General features: G+C 45.4%; 2 protein-coding genes across 4 annotated transcripts; one reads left to right on the top strand and one right to left on the bottom strand.

The window, feature by feature from the left end:
- The first annotated feature begins 12 nt into the window (after window positions 1–12).
- On the top strand, window positions 13–4,792 carry oxa1l (OXA1L mitochondrial inner membrane protein). The gene is made up of 11 exons (XM_077545340.1): window positions 13–148; window positions 1,102–1,233; window positions 1,318–1,389; window positions 1,462–1,681; window positions 2,102–2,245; window positions 2,328–2,413; window positions 2,507–2,671; window positions 2,747–2,851; window positions 2,930–3,092; window positions 3,333–3,413; window positions 4,600–4,792. Exons 1-11 carry the CDS (start codon window positions 35–37, stop codon window positions 4,704–4,706), a joined length of 1,389 nt encoding a protein of 462 aa, XP_077401466.1. The 5' UTR covers window positions 13–34; the 3' UTR covers window positions 4,707–4,792.
- Window positions 4,793–10,765, bottom strand: slc7a7 (solute carrier family 7 member 7). Of its 3 annotated transcripts, XM_077545338.1 has the most exons (12): window positions 10,547–10,765; window positions 10,223–10,372; window positions 9,924–10,050; window positions 9,156–9,770; window positions 7,548–7,673; window positions 7,306–7,450; window positions 6,880–7,003; window positions 6,703–6,806; window positions 6,528–6,624; window positions 6,294–6,443; window positions 5,268–5,451; window positions 4,793–5,064 (listed from the first exon to the last, which is right to left on the bottom strand). In XM_077545338.1, exons 4-12 carry the CDS (start codon window positions 9,652–9,654, stop codon window positions 4,991–4,993), a joined length of 1,503 nt encoding a protein of 500 aa, XP_077401464.1. In that variant the 5' UTR covers window positions 9,655–9,770; window positions 9,924–10,050; window positions 10,223–10,372; window positions 10,547–10,765; the 3' UTR covers window positions 4,793–4,990. The 3 variants fall into 3 exon arrangements, with proteins under 3 accessions (XP_077401464.1, XP_077401463.1, XP_077401465.1); XM_077545337.1 differs by having other exon boundaries at window positions 9,156–10,050; XM_077545339.1 differs by having other exon boundaries at window positions 9,156–10,372.
- Window positions 10,766–11,880: the final 1,115 nt, after the last annotated feature.

Raw genomic sequence — 11,880 nt, 5'->3', positions numbered from 1 at the left:
CGGTTTCCGTAGTTTTATAATTTCCTGCAGCAAGATGGCGGCCATGAGGAACAGCCTGACTCCGGCTTGTCTCGTTAGACGTGTCATTCTCACACAAAGTGCGAAACCCAGCGCGGGCAGGCAACCTCGGTCGGGCATTTGGAAGCACGTATGTTTGCCTCGTTCTTCTTCTTAATGTCGTTTCATACCCGGAAGGGGAAGATAGCCGAAGTGGTCATTTTAGTCGGCTAGCCGGCTAGCATTATCGTCTGTCCGTCAGGCTGACTGTGACTTTGACAAGAACATCCATCAGACAGTACCACACTTTGCATTGGCTTGCATAGGATGGGTTACTTATACGAGGATAGAAGCTCGAGCAGACTTTGCATCTGAAATCCTAACGTTTCTTGCGCACCTGACGTAAGTTTAACCATATTGGAGTTTGAGGCACAGCCAACTTTAAGTCAAGTGTTTTGCTCACACCTCAGGAAAGAAAAAGTTCAGTAGTTGTGTTGTAAATTTCACGTCTAATGTAATAGTGCGTTATAATAACGTGATACATTTCACATTTTAATATTGTATCTATCTATCACGTTATAACATTGCTAAACGGACCAATACGCTTATGTATCAAATGCTGGCATTCCCAGTTTAATTTCTGATCACTCATCAATATAATCATCAACTCATCATAATAACTTTCTCCGGCCACAGTTTTGTAGTTTCATCCAGTACAGACGTTGGTGCAAAATGCAAAATATGTGTATCGCACAATGGGTTGTTTGTGTGATTGAGAATTAAAAAAAAACATTAAATGGATTTTTAAAAATGGATGGAAATTTAAATATGTTTTTTTAAGATCAGATCCATCGTCCCCAATCAACAAATTAAACAACAGAGTAATCCATTATTCAAAAAAATTGTGGCCCTTCTGCTCAGACTGGGACTCGCCAAATTGAGTGTGCGCGCCCTTCTATTATCTTCCCTGCCAAACATCTACATTATCAGGAGTTTTCACATATAATTAGTATTCATTTTGTGGCAGTTTTCTGAAAAAGTTTGAAAAACACTGACCTCAATCCTGCTTACCTTACCCTGTTGCTCCTTCCACCACCAAACTAGCGCTGGCTCCAGAGGTCTCTTGTGCACACGGCCTTTGACCTGAACAGTTGGGCCGGCGGCGACAAATCTCTTTTGTGCAGACGGCGCCATGAGAAGTTGCTCTGGGTGGCCGTGAGACCCAACAGCTCCCAGGTCAGTTTGTAAACTTACGCACACACAAGTACTCAGAAGCCACCCAAATTTTTGAGGGAAAATCTTTGTTTTTGTCGAATCCAGGTGCTGAGTGAGACCGGCCCCCTGGTGGCGGCCAACAGCACTTCCGCCCTTCAGCGAACGACCCCCGAACAGGTGGATAGAACGACATCTTAAATTGGGATAACCTGGCTAAAGTGTCACCTTACACGTGATCGGTGCTTCCAGGTCCCGCTCGGGCCCGTTCCTGTGGTGACGGGAAATGACCCCGCCCCGTTATTGACGCAGGCGGCAGCGGACACGGCAGAGGTCCTGCGGGCTGCCGATCCAGAGGCCCGCCTGGCCGAGCTGGGCTTGGCTGGCCACACACCGGTTGGTGTCATCCAGAACCTGTTGGAGTTCGTGCACATGGACATGGGGCTGCCCTGGTGGGCAGCCATTGTTTTTGGTAAGCAACCACAGCAACAAGAAATAGCTTTTACTACCAATATCAACTGAGCCGTGTGAATTATTAAAATAACCACGTTATGATAATAAAAATGAGTTTATGATGATAAAAATGAGTTTTAAGAAGAGCCGTAAAATTTCCCGGAAGTAAGTTCCGGAGCCTCTGGGCCCTGACAGTAGAGGCTACAGTTGGGCCCTAGGAACTGGAAGTAGGGTCCTACTTTAAGATCTCAGACAGCAGACAAGCTTGTTGGGAGTAAGCAGGTACAAATAGAAACTTAGTATAGCTGGTAGCCTGGCCCTTCAAGACTTGGAAAATGATCCATTGGCGGGAAACAAGGACTGCAGTCACACAGTAGGTAAAACCCTGTCAAGGTTCCGTGATTAAACCAAGTTGGACTATTTTTTTGTTCGTCGCCAGGGACGGTGGTGGCTCGCCTGGCTGTCTTTCCCGTCATCGTGAAAGGCCAGCGGGAGGCCGCCAAACTCAACAACGTCATGCCCGAGATGAACCGACTCAGCGGCAGGATGACAGAGGCCAAACAAAGCGGGAACAAGTTTGAATGTAAACGTGGCGGCGCTCCGCTCCCATCTGGTTCGCTTCGCTTGTCTTTGCGCTCGCTGACGTCCGTGCTGGTTCTTCGCAGTCTCCAAAGCCTACACTGAATTCACCTTGTTTCAGAAGAAGCATGACATCAACCCCCTCCGCGGCTTCCTGATTCCTGTGGTGCAGGTTAGTGTCTCCCTTGAAATCTTTGTATTTGCCACCATCTGGAGATGTTTATTTTTTTCTGTCTCGCTGACTTTTGTTCGCCCCCCCTCCAAGGCACCCATCTTCATCTCCTTCTTCATGGCGCTGAGGCAGATGTCGTACTTGCCGGTGCCTAGCATGCAGGCGGGAGGCGCGCTGTGGTTTCCGGATCTGACTATGGCAGATCCTTTCTATATCCTGCCCCTGGCCGTCACGGGAACCATGTTCTTCATCGTGGAGGTGCGAGTCCTCGATGTGTATCCTCATTTCTTGCCGTTACCTCCAAACCGTCAGCACCTGCTCTGTCGCGCTTAGCTCGGCGCCGAGTCGGGCGTGGACAACCCCAACCTGCGCACCATGAAGAACATGTTCCGGATCATGCCGTTTGTCATCCTCCCCCTCACCATCAACTTCCCCACGGTGAGGTCATCGCCGTCGCCTTTCTTGTCCTTGCACCCGGGCGGTAAATGAACAGCGTGCCCTCCGCTGTGTTCTCAGGCCGTGTTCACCTACTGGCTCACCTCCAACTGCTTCTCCTTGGCTCAAGTGGCGCTGCTCAAACACCCGCTTGTCCGAGAGAAGTTGCGCATCCCGGAGAGGATCAATCACCCGGCCTCGGACCTGCCTCAAAACGATGGCGTCATCGCCAGCATGAGGAAAGGTGAGTTCAAATGGGACCCAAGCTTGACTTAGCACCTTATTTACTTCCACAACTAAGCTCAGACCTCAATGTTATGAGCTGACTCAAATTATCAAAATGGGACATGTAAGGTGTCTTTCTCCTTTTTCAGCACAAGCATGTAAATGAATAAATGAGTGAAATTATGTGATGTATAATTACATTTTTTTTTTTGCCATCGTTGATGTCGGGCCTTTTAAACATTTGCCCTGTGCCCTCCAGGATGGAAGAACGCACAGCTGGCTCAGCAGATGCAAGAGCGAGAGAGACGCATCAAAAATCACCTGGACCTCGCTGCCAAAGGTAAGTGCTCCATGCCCTCGTACTGTCTTGACATGCACCAGGAAAAGAAATGGATAATAGATATGCCTGTTTGTTCAGTATAAAAATGCTTGTATTATCTGAAAAGGAAAAGATCGATTTCTCAAGAATCAGGAAGTAGATATGCTTTTTACTTAACACAATTTGTGGATGTTGCCTGGCTGTGCCATTTCACAAGCTTTTATTGAGCCAAGAAACGGCACAAAAGAGCACAACAATTATATACTATCCTGAAATAGTGGTGCACTCAAAACTCAATTTATTTACAAATTGACTTAGTCTTTGCATGTGTGTGCCTTGACTTAGTTTTGTGGACGTTAACAGGTGGATACAGAAGTTAATTGTGCCATCTAGTGGAAGAGCATTTAATTGTTCCGTGTCCTTGCCATATGCATTTCCTCTCTATTGCTGTTCATTTTCCAAAAGCAAGATGAGCTTGAGCATGATGAACAAATCATTCTGTCGACAAATGTCCTTTTTTCGTCGGGATGAGTGAGCTTGATTTGTCATTGATAGTGGGTGAGTAAAACCCCCACCCCACCCCCACACACCCTTCCTCAATGTTAGGCTGTACAAAGACAAGTAAGGAGCAAGCTACAGTAAGTGTTTGATTGACCTTCACTGACAGGCTTTAGTCATCCGTGTGATTGAAGTCATATGGCCATACCTTAAGCCTTGCTAGCTGGACGTCATTCGCGGGTACATTTTGGAGAGCTGCGCAATTAGTGGGATTTTAATCATGATCGTAATTTTGGCTGCTCCATTGAAATTAACCAGATCGTCTTTGATCGTTACATTTAAAATACAGGTCCTGCAAACGTTAAGGCTTCATGAAGCTGCCTAAATAAAAAGCAAGTGCACCCTGACTAATGAGTAATGAGTATTCATTTAGTCCTGGGTATTTTTTTTTAATTCTTGTATATATATTTTTTAATTATTTATTCTTATTCCAAGTTTCACATTGCTTTGAAAACGGCATTCATATTGTTTGTTTAAAACTAATACAATAAAAATACAGATGTTTCTCTGATATAATGAATAATTGTGATCAGTGGCAATATTGATCAAAATAATTGATTATCATTTTGGCCATAATTGATCAGCCCTAAAAAAAATTCCCATCTTGCTAAAGGCTTTTGTTCTTTAATTATTTTTCTTTCCTTCTCAGGTCCATTGAGGCAGACATTTACCCACAATCCTCTGCACCCTGTGCCATCCGCCAAAGCTAAGGATGCCACAAGCAAGACGAGGCCGTGGAAGGACGTCTTGGAATGAAGTGTTTACTGTACATATTTATTAATAAATGTTGTCACAGTGTTTGAATTCTATTCACATTAAAATGGAAAAACACGTGACACAAATCCTTTCTCATCGTTTTATTATAAATAGCTCCACCAGCACTCTCAACATTGGAGAGACAATAAAGAACAATGGTTGGAGTGATACACAATAATGGTGTCATCTCAAAGAAGCAGTTAATTTAAAAATAGAGCTCAAGTCATGTGATATCACACATAAAAATTTCACTAGAAGAGGTGTGTGCGTTTGTGCGTGAGTATTCAGTCATCATGTTCAACGTCCATTTCTGTTAGAACCGAAAAGCACACCTTCTGGATGAGTACCCCGGACTTAGCTGAAAAACATGGACACATAATAGCAGCTGGGTTAGAAGCATACCAAATTGTGAAAGGGGTTTCTTGTTCACCTGGATACATTGTGAAAAGGGGAAACTTTGTACGTAAAAAGGATGTTATGACTGGTTTCAGACAGGATACATCTGCCATTTGTGCATGCTGATATTTGGGATATTTCATGTTTGTGGTCGTATTTGCTTACCAATGACGCGCCGTAACCACACAGGCCTCTTGTGGGCAGGAGTGTAGCAGCAGAGGAAGTAAACGGGCACACCGGACAGTGCAATGCCGATGCCAATCAAGGAGTTGACGGTGTCACTGTACAGGGGCACCACCACCAGGAAGACGGTGAGGAGGCAGAAAATGATGGGATAGACGAGGCTGAGCTGCAAGACGACGACAGTTGGAGATGGGAAAGCCACATACAAAAAAAAATATATATATATACAATAAAATTTAAAAAAGAGAGCAATGACGATGACATGTCAAATCGGTAAAATTACCGAATGAACAATACTGAGCTCTCCAGAAAAAAAAAAAAAAAAAAGAGATGGGAAAGCCTTTGGGACAGCCTTAGAACCGCTTCCATTTCTAGACTAAAGTCTTAGAAAAACTTTCCGCTATTTTGGACTGTAGGATACCTTTATCTCCAAACTTGTGTTTGCTAGGTGACCTAACAACAACTGACTTACCACATAAACAATTTCAATCTACACTTGTAGCCCTTACTATCGCTAAAAAAACAATTCTTGTTAACTGGAAAAATAAACAAACTCTGAATATCGACCAATGGTCTAACCTCCTCATAAATCACATTTTAATGGAAAAAATATTGGCCTCAAATAAAAACCAAATATCAAAATTTATAGAAACATGGTCTACGTATATAGAAATTTTTAACCTAATTCTGGTTACTTAATTCTGTCTGTTAGCGAGAGCCACCACATCGTGATAACTTACATTGATGTTTCTGCATTTGGCAATTTATTATTATATTATTAGTATGGGATTTTTTTAAATAGGTTTTAGGTGAACTAATGAATACACACACACTCGCACGCACGCACACACACATACTCACCCATATACAAAAAAAAAAATATATATATATATATAGATATATAAATAGAAATAAAAATAAAAAAAAAGGAGAGCAATGATGACATGTCAAATCGAATGAACAATACTGAGCTCTCCAGAGAGAAAAAAAAAAAGAACCGCTTCCTACCTTCAACGGCCTCTTCCTGTCTGGCTGTTTCCAGCGCAGGTACAGTTGTCCCAGAATGGAAAGGCCCACAAAGAACCAGTAGCTGAAGCTGTAGTAGTTGATGAGCCTGAAGACATCCTCCACACACAAGTAGATGAGAGCCATAATGCCCTGTAGGCAGAAGAGGAGGAAGAGAAGCTGAGAAATGCTTGCATGCAGAAATGACGGGCAAAAGGTATGGTGGAGGTGACCAACGTTGAAGAGCAGCGCCGGGATGGGCGTGTAGCGGTGCACATGGATCATACACAAGTAGTCCGGCAGGTGGCCCTCTCTGGAGCCCACGAAGAACAGCCTTCGCAGGAGACAAAAAGGGAACGTTGAACACAGGAATGGACGGCGGGACGGTGTGAGCTTGCGTATCGGCACTCACCTGGAGGACGCCAGGATGGAAGCGTTGAGTCCTCCGAAGCAGGACAGAGCCACCGCCAAGGGGATGGTCCAGTTCATCACGCCAAACACCTGGTCTGCGAATGTCTGTTGGTGGACACGGTACACAGCCATGATGATGACGAAGGTCACTGTGCAAAGTCGGAGATTCTTCACTCACCACAGCGACGGCATCGCTGTCCAAGATGGCGTTCATGGGCAGGATGGCATAGTAGGCCACGTTAGTCAAAATGTAGATGATTGTTACGATGGGCATGGAAATGGCGATGGCCAGTGGCAGATTCCTGCAAGCCAGCAGCACAGATCCTCGGTCATTTCATGTGTTTCAGTTCATTTCAAATCCCCCCTGGCGTTCCCCAAGGTTCTTATCTGCAACATTGTCACTTTTATTATGTGGATGACACATAACAGGTCTACTGTGCTACCAAAGTCATATCCACCATATTAATCCCTCTGTAAACATCTCCAGAAAATCTTCCTCCAACCACGTGACTTTTCTCTGCCTGCCTGTCCATCTTTTTTTTTTTTAAATCTCTCATCAACTGTTCTATTTAACATGTTTATATTCATATATTTCTACACGTACCTTTCCGGGTTCTTGATCTCCTCAGTGACAAAGTTGAGCGTGTCCCATCCAGAGTAGGAGAACAAAGCCGAGTAAAGAGCCAAAGCGATGTCTCCGGGATCCTGAGACGACCCCTCGAAGAGACCCTCAAAGTTCTGCGTGTGACCTACAGGAAAGCACAAAAGCGCACAAAAACAGGCTTAATGGCCGCCATGTTGGTTGATCAATAAGCACGACTTGAGTGTCATTCATCTACTAAGAACCTTGGATGATCTTGACCAGACCCGTGATTATAACCGCAATGAGTGCGATAACTTTGGCGTAGGTGAAGAAGTCCTGCACCCTGGTCCCCCATTTCACATAAGCGCAGTTGACGAAGGTTAACAAACCTGCAGGGACACAAAAATGTTTTTTTCAACACATTGTGATAACACGCATGCAAATCCCTCACCAAGCTTCTATGCTTGCTGACGTTTGCTCTGCGCTTCCGTGTCATAGGAAGCAGTGCCGCTGACCAGAGCGCACAGGAAACAGGAGTGCAGAACATGTATTCAATGTATCCCTTTCTCTCCCTGTCCTTGGTTACCCTCCCGAGAGACCAAAATACACTAGTGCCCATTTTGCTCCACACTAGCCACCAACAGGATCATCTTCCGGCATATTGACAGCTCCCGGGTCAAAATAAGTTGGAACTCGGCAGGAAGGGAGGCTTAAAGTCAACAAGCGGCATGCCAAGGTCGTCCGACGACGAAGCCGAGGCGTGTTGCTAGAGAAAAGAAAGAAGGTGCTCAGATTGCATTTCAGAGGACGGGAGACGCAGCCTGGTCTCTCACACGCTGCTGGGAAGCTGCTCTGTTACTTGGAGGAGAATTGGCCATTATGGTGTCTCGTAATAAAGTTCTGGCCCTTTTACTACTACTGTACTAACACATTTGCAAAGTGAGCCAGATGGGCAAAATGAAGTGAGTATCCATAGCATGTCAACATTTCTACCACCCACAAGCACTGCTTGAAGTGCTTTAGTGGTGGATTAAAATGACTGCTGCTAATCAAAATGGCAGACTTCCTGTGTCCTTTTGGGACATTCTCCCCATCCAGCCCATGATTATATTAGGGTTCATACTGGGAAAGCCCTCCATGTATTTGACCTAAAAATGACGAGGGCAAATTGGCCATTAGAATCCCACCAAAATGTACCTCAAGCAATCATTTGATGTTGCGCTGCCACTGGCGTTTAGCAATGCAACTTCACGCCTGAGAGGGGCGCCCTTGAGCATAAAAACTGTTGTTTTCAGTTCCAAATAAACATTTTAAAAGCTAAACCTTCTTTGAAGGCAAGACTGTTTTCCAGTTTGTATGACTTGGGGGTCAGAGTCTCATCTCAAAAAGGACTTTAACTTGCGACTATCAGCTATTCTTATCAGTGTGTGTATGTGTACAAGAGTGTGTGTGTGACAGGGATTGTGATAAAAACGGTTTAAGGATGCACAAGTGCTGCTTCTTGCCAGGTAATGGCGTATTGAAGGCTTATCTGCGAGACTTCTCCAAGTTCTGGCTTTTGCGTCTGGGCCTCGGTTTGTCTAGAACGCCGGTTGCCCCAAGCATCGGCACTTTTTTTTTTTGCTTAGCGAGCATGTCACATGGGTGTTTCTTAATACTTTGCTCAGTTTGTCAGCGCTGCTCTTTTCTGTCGCCTTGGAAAGGTCATCTGTACACCAAGGAAGAGTTTCTTGCTGTTCCCACAGCCCAAAAAAGTAAAGAGCGTGACTTCTGTTAGGATTGTTAAACAGGAACATAAAGTCCCGCAGCAGACTTCCTTCTTCCAATGCGGTTTCACTTCTGTGTAACGGGGTGGACGGAGTTCTACTTACATATGCAAGCAGCCGCCAGCAGCCGGTTGGCCACGTACGGCGCTATGCAGGTGGGGAAGATTGGCTGCACCATGTAGTTGGAGAAGGTGATGGCGATGACGGCCTGGCTGGTGGGTTCAATGATGAGCAGCGACGTCCACAGGCGGATGAAGGCCAGGAATCCCCCAAAAGCCTCCAGGATGTATGCGTAGGAGGCCCCTGATTTGGTGATGGTGGTCCCCAGCTCCGCGTAGCACAGCGCCCCGAAGATAGAGAAGATGCCACCGACCGTCCACACCACCAGTGACAGGCCATAGGAGGCGCTGTGGATGAGGACGCCCTTGGGCGACACGAAGATGCCCGAGCCGATCATGTTGCCCACGATCAAGCAAACCCCATTGAGAAGAGAGATCTCCTTTTTCAGCTTCATGGACTCCTGGCATTCTTTGGTCTTGGCAGTCGGGGGGCGGCCATTGGGGTTGTCTTCTGTTTGAAGCGGACTAAACGTCATCTTGTCCATGTTTGTCTCAGGCACTTTTTTTTTTTTAAATCCGGCCTTCTGGTTAGGATCTGAACACGCCCAAGCCGAATGGCTCTCTGAAATGTCTGCGGCTATCTGAGATGGTCTCCTGCCATCTGTGAAAAAAACCCAAGTTCACGTGAGGGATGCCATTACCGTGGAGACCGCAAACGGCTTTGCTTGTTTTTTTGTTCAGAGGTTTCATCTGCAGACGGTGTTCTTTTCAGACCGCAAACACTTTTCACAGTGTCAGCATGCTGACTACTCACATGTTTTCCAAAGTTCATTATCAACAGCCCCCCCCAGCAGCAACAGGAACTACAAATGGAGCTTGATGACGAGTCAGACTGTTCTTCACCTTGCGATCTAAAATATTGTTCTTAGTATTTCCAGTCCCTGAATAGATGAAGATTGCGAAAGTAAGCACATTGTCAAAACACGCCTCTTTACAATGATATTGCTCTCTTTGTCTCCACAAGCATTCTTTCAACAATAACAAATGAAGAGCAGAAAAGAGTCCTAGGAGAGAAGGTGTCGTTATGCATTGCTTGATGAGAAGCTCTGTTACCTTTCAGGAGTAGAAGAGGCGCAGCCCAAGACTTAGTCTTTGCATGTGGTCAAAGTAGTGCCACAGCCTCTCCGCAAATGCGTGGGAGCAAGGTCCAAAGAAGGCGCTGCTGATAAGTCCACCTACTCAAGGTTAGATTCTGCCTTGGCTCTTTATCACAAAAAACAAAGAGTGATCAATTTCCATCATCGATCTCCCACACGATTCATGTGGTACTTAAGGAGCAATTAAGTGTTTCTCGTTTAAAAATGTATGTCAATTTCATTGCTGAGATTCAGAGAGTGAGCAATGATGACATTTTACAGAAAACCTTTGAAAGCTTACCTCCGTCCAATGCCCTAGCAGATGGGTAAAAAAATAAAAAAGTAGTGTTGTTACTGTGTGTTGAGCTGCTATGTCCTTTTCCTTTGCTGCTTCCTCTTCCCTGTGCACTTGAGACTTTTTATGCACTCGTGCTATCTGGTGAGGAAGGGCATGTGGTGGGCTGAGGTGTGTGCGTGTGTGTGTGTGTGTGTGTGTGTGTGTGTGTGTGTGTGTGTGTGTGTGTGTGTGTGTGTGTGTGTGTGTGTGTGTGTGTGGTGGTGTTGGGGGGTCTGAGGAGTAGTCGCAATTAACTGCCTTTGTGTCTCCTGAGTGATTTTAATGAGATTATAGCACACATCAAACCTGACAAATGAATGAGATTCCAGGGGTCTTCTCTCACAATTATTAATGCCATCCAAGTTTGTGTTAATCGTCATCTTAACAAAAAAACAGTTAAAATCACAGTAAGGCTTTCCTAGAAAACAAATCATTATATTCTCTTTGTGTTTGTGCACTGAATGAGTTTGCAGATTTTGTATCAGACTTTGTTCAAGTATGAGAGCATGGCACCCTCTTGTGACCCCTAAAGGTAACTCTAAAAACTTTAAAGAATTGTTTTGTCTTTTTTGTGATTTCTTTCACTTTCAATTAGTCACAACGTCCACTTCGGATGCATTCAAGTTGTGTGCGTGTGTTTTCATCGTGGATGATTGAGTGTGTTGCGTTGATGAACGTGTATTGAAGTAGCTGATCGTGTAAGATTGAGAAACACTTGACGGTGATCTCAGCGCCTTTGTTACACTCACTGGCCTGGACGTTCTTTCCCTTGGCGACCCGTTGCCAAGTAGGGTGAAAACTGTGAGGATGAAAGGCAGCCATTTTGGGGACAGCTGGGCCAGGTCCGTCCCTGTTGCCCCCCATCCTGCTCCTAGTCACTCTGGAGGAGCCCGGGGGGTGGCTTAAGGGGGAGGGAGGTGGTATTGTGTGGGGATTAGAGCTTCCTGTGTGTCAGCTCATTACACGGGTGGGATGGAAGGGGGGTGCAAAGGACTCAAATGAAAGCGAAAATGAAAGAGAGTGTGCATGAAAAAGTATGAGGGGGGGGTTAGGTGATGGCCTCTACAGCTGCACCCACAATCACACCCTCACAGGCTTTGATTATCCTTCTCTCACACTCACACAGGGAAACATATATTAAAAAAAACACTGTGGGCAAGAAAAAGCTGAATTAGGCGCAGACAAAGACCCCCCACCCCCCCACCCCCCGCTCACTCACACACCTCCCTTTCCCAATCCATACGCACAGTCGCCAAAAACAAAAATAAATTGCTAAGAAAGGACATCACAGTACTGTA

The sequence above is a fragment of the Vanacampus margaritifer genome, chromosome 15 (genome assembly GCF_051991255.1).
Source record: "Vanacampus margaritifer isolate UIUO_Vmar chromosome 15, RoL_Vmar_1.0, whole genome shotgun sequence".
Lineage (NCBI taxonomy): Eukaryota > Metazoa > Chordata > Actinopteri > Syngnathiformes > Syngnathidae > Vanacampus > Vanacampus margaritifer.
Note: the sequence above shows the minus strand (reverse complement) of the source record. Positions and strands in the feature narration are given on the sequence as shown.

Coding starts and splice junctions, on each gene's coding strand:
- slc7a7 (XM_077545339.1), bottom strand. CDS start 9,654: ATGGACAAGATGACGTTTAGTCCGCTTCAAACAGAAGACAACCCCAAT. Junction 5,452..6,293: donor ACAGGAAGAGGCCGTTGAAG/GTAGGAAGCGGT, acceptor GTCGTCTTGCAG/CTCAGCCTCGTCTATCCCAT. Junction 5,065..5,267: donor GTGGTTACGGCGCGTCATTG/GTAAGCAAATAC, acceptor CATGTTTTTCAG/CTAAGTCCGGGGTACTCATC.
- oxa1l (XM_077545340.1), top strand. CDS start 35: ATGGCGGCCATGAGGAACAGCCTGACTCCGGCTTGTCTCGTTAGACGT. Junction 2,246..2,327: donor AAGCGGGAACAAGTTTGAAT/GTAAACGTGGCG, acceptor GGTTCTTCGCAG/TCTCCAAAGCCTACACTGAA. Junction 2,414..2,506: donor TCCTGATTCCTGTGGTGCAG/GTTAGTGTCTCC, acceptor CCCCCCTCCAAG/GCACCCATCTTCATCTCCTT.